This window comes from Entamoeba invadens (genome assembly GCF_000330505.1).
Source record: "Entamoeba invadens IP1 unplaced genomic scaffold scaff_1105074724625, whole genome shotgun sequence".
Classification (NCBI taxonomy): Eukaryota; Evosea; order Mastigamoebida; family Endamoebidae; genus Entamoeba; species Entamoeba invadens.
The window spans coordinates 3,110-5,265 of record NW_004443591.1 but is presented as its reverse complement, the minus strand read 5'-3'; the positions used below and the strand labels follow the sequence as shown (position 1 = coordinate 5,265).

Sequence of the window (2,156 nt, the reverse complement as noted above, 5' to 3'; positions counted from 1 at the left end):
GGTCAAAAAATTACATGATAACGTTAAAAGACTGACTGTATCCAATTTTCAATATCAAAAAAATCAACTGTTTGTACCACTAAAACACTTTTTATTTGCTTAATAACTTTATTTTTAACAATGCCACATTAATCTGCAACAGCATTTTATCATTGGTATTATACTATAAATTTTTAGTTTAAATTATATTAAAATAATAATAATTGTGTAATACTCCTTTTTTACTTATCACATAATCACATTTAACATTTAATAAGTGAGTCCACTCAATAAAAAACACTACTTAACAAGGTTAGACAAAAAATTGATTTTTTTAATATTTAATAATAATTTTTTATTAATTTAAAAAAATTTATAAAGCTTTTGTCAAACCATGTTTATGATGAGAGATTTTTTTTATCCAACCATAATAAAAAACTTATATTAAGGGAAAGGAAAACACATTTTTGTTATCATTATTAAACGGTTTTATTTTCCTGTTTTACTAATAATGAAAAGATTTCAACATATAGCTAAATTTGTCATTGAAATACATATGTTTTGTTTAAAAAACCTATAAATAATTAATTTGTATTTTTTATATATAGATTCAACTATTTAAAATAATTTTTAACTATAAATTTCAATACCAAACTTACAAATGACAATTGGTAAAGAAGTTCTTGATAAAATAGTGTCAGAGTTGTATTCTGTATACAAAAAGCCATACATAGATTTAGAACTCTTGGATTCTGATGCTCCTTTTTACTCAAGCAAAATCGGTGGATTACCATATTACCCCATAGGAATGAAATACCCAACAATTCCAAGTGGTGAGTATATGTACCTTCTCGCTCAAATAAACTTCAGTGAAATGCCAAAATTGGAGAATTTCCCAACAACTGGAATCCTTCAAATATTCATTTACCCTGACAACTGCTATGGACTTTATGGCGATAATGGAAGATATGATCCAACTAAACATAAAGTGATTTACCACGAAAATGTTGACTTGGACGAAAAACACCAACAAAAACTCCCAGACGAAGTCGCAAAAAATTACAACGAAAACCATGAAATTTCATACATGCGCGTTCCGTTTAATTCAGTCTTTGCAATGAAAGGGAAATTAAAAGAAGGGGCCAGTTTTAAATGGTACAAAAAAGACCAAATCATTGATAAAATGGCAATGAAATACAACGTTTCTAAAGATGAGTTATATGATGTTATGGATGATGAAAGATTCCAACCCCAATTGTGTTCATTGGGTGGATATCCAAACTTTGCACAAGACGATCCAAGAAGTGACGAGACGTATGACACTTTGTTACTTCAATTGGAATCAATTGGTGTGACAGATAAGAAGGAAATTATGTGGGGAGATTCTGGGGTTGGTAACTTTTTCATATCAACCGAAAATTTAAAGAAAAGAAACTTTGATGACGTGCTTTACAACTACGACTGCTGTTGAAGTCTTTTTTAAGTGATTTCAAGTTTTCTTTAATGTTAAAACTTAATTTACTTTATATAATTTAAATTAAAATATAAAATGATTGGTTTGATGAAAATATTACTCTTTTGTAAATTCTTAATACAGTCAATATTCGATATAAAAATTTATTCGATATAATGGAGAAAAATAAGAGGAAGCCCTTATATCGAATAATAGAAAAAAAATAAAAAAAAGAAATTTATGTGTTTGCTTTTTGTTGGTTATTTCAATTTAAAAACCCAAAAATGGTAATAATTGGATTAATTTGTCACTAAGTTAATAAGTCAATTAAAATAATATAAAAACTATGTTTTATTATATTTTTAATAGAACATTTTTAATTAAAATAAACAAAATATTATAATTATAATAAAAATAGATAAACAAAAAAAATTTATTTTGAAATAATACAATGAATGTATTTGCATTCTTTCAAAAAGTATACTTTCGTTGACAACATATAATAATCAATTGGTATTCCCGCTTTACGAACTTCATGAAACCAATTGATCATTGCTTCCTCAAGTTCCAGGTTCTGTGGTTTTCTTATTCGTTAATACGAGGATAAAAAATTATCAATGTTTCTTTAGAAATTGAAGGCAAATGATAAACTTGCTTTGGAGAAATTACTATTTTCAGTTGTTGTCCGACAACTTTGGTTACTTTTTGTGAATTTTGATAAGGA

At 26.4% G+C, this 2,156-nt stretch overlaps 1 protein-coding gene across 1 annotated transcript; it reads left to right on the top strand.

Annotated features, from left to right (window-relative positions):
• Nucleotides 1-640: 640 nt before the first annotated feature.
• EIN_260440 (hypothetical protein) lies at nucleotides 641-1,450 on the top strand (the record flags this gene model as incomplete). The annotated part of the gene is made up of 1 exon (XM_004259258.1): nucleotides 641-1,450. One exon carries the CDS (start codon nucleotides 641-643, stop codon nucleotides 1,448-1,450), a length of 810 nt encoding a protein of 269 aa, XP_004259306.1.
• Between the last annotated feature and the right edge of the window lie 706 nt (nucleotides 1,451-2,156).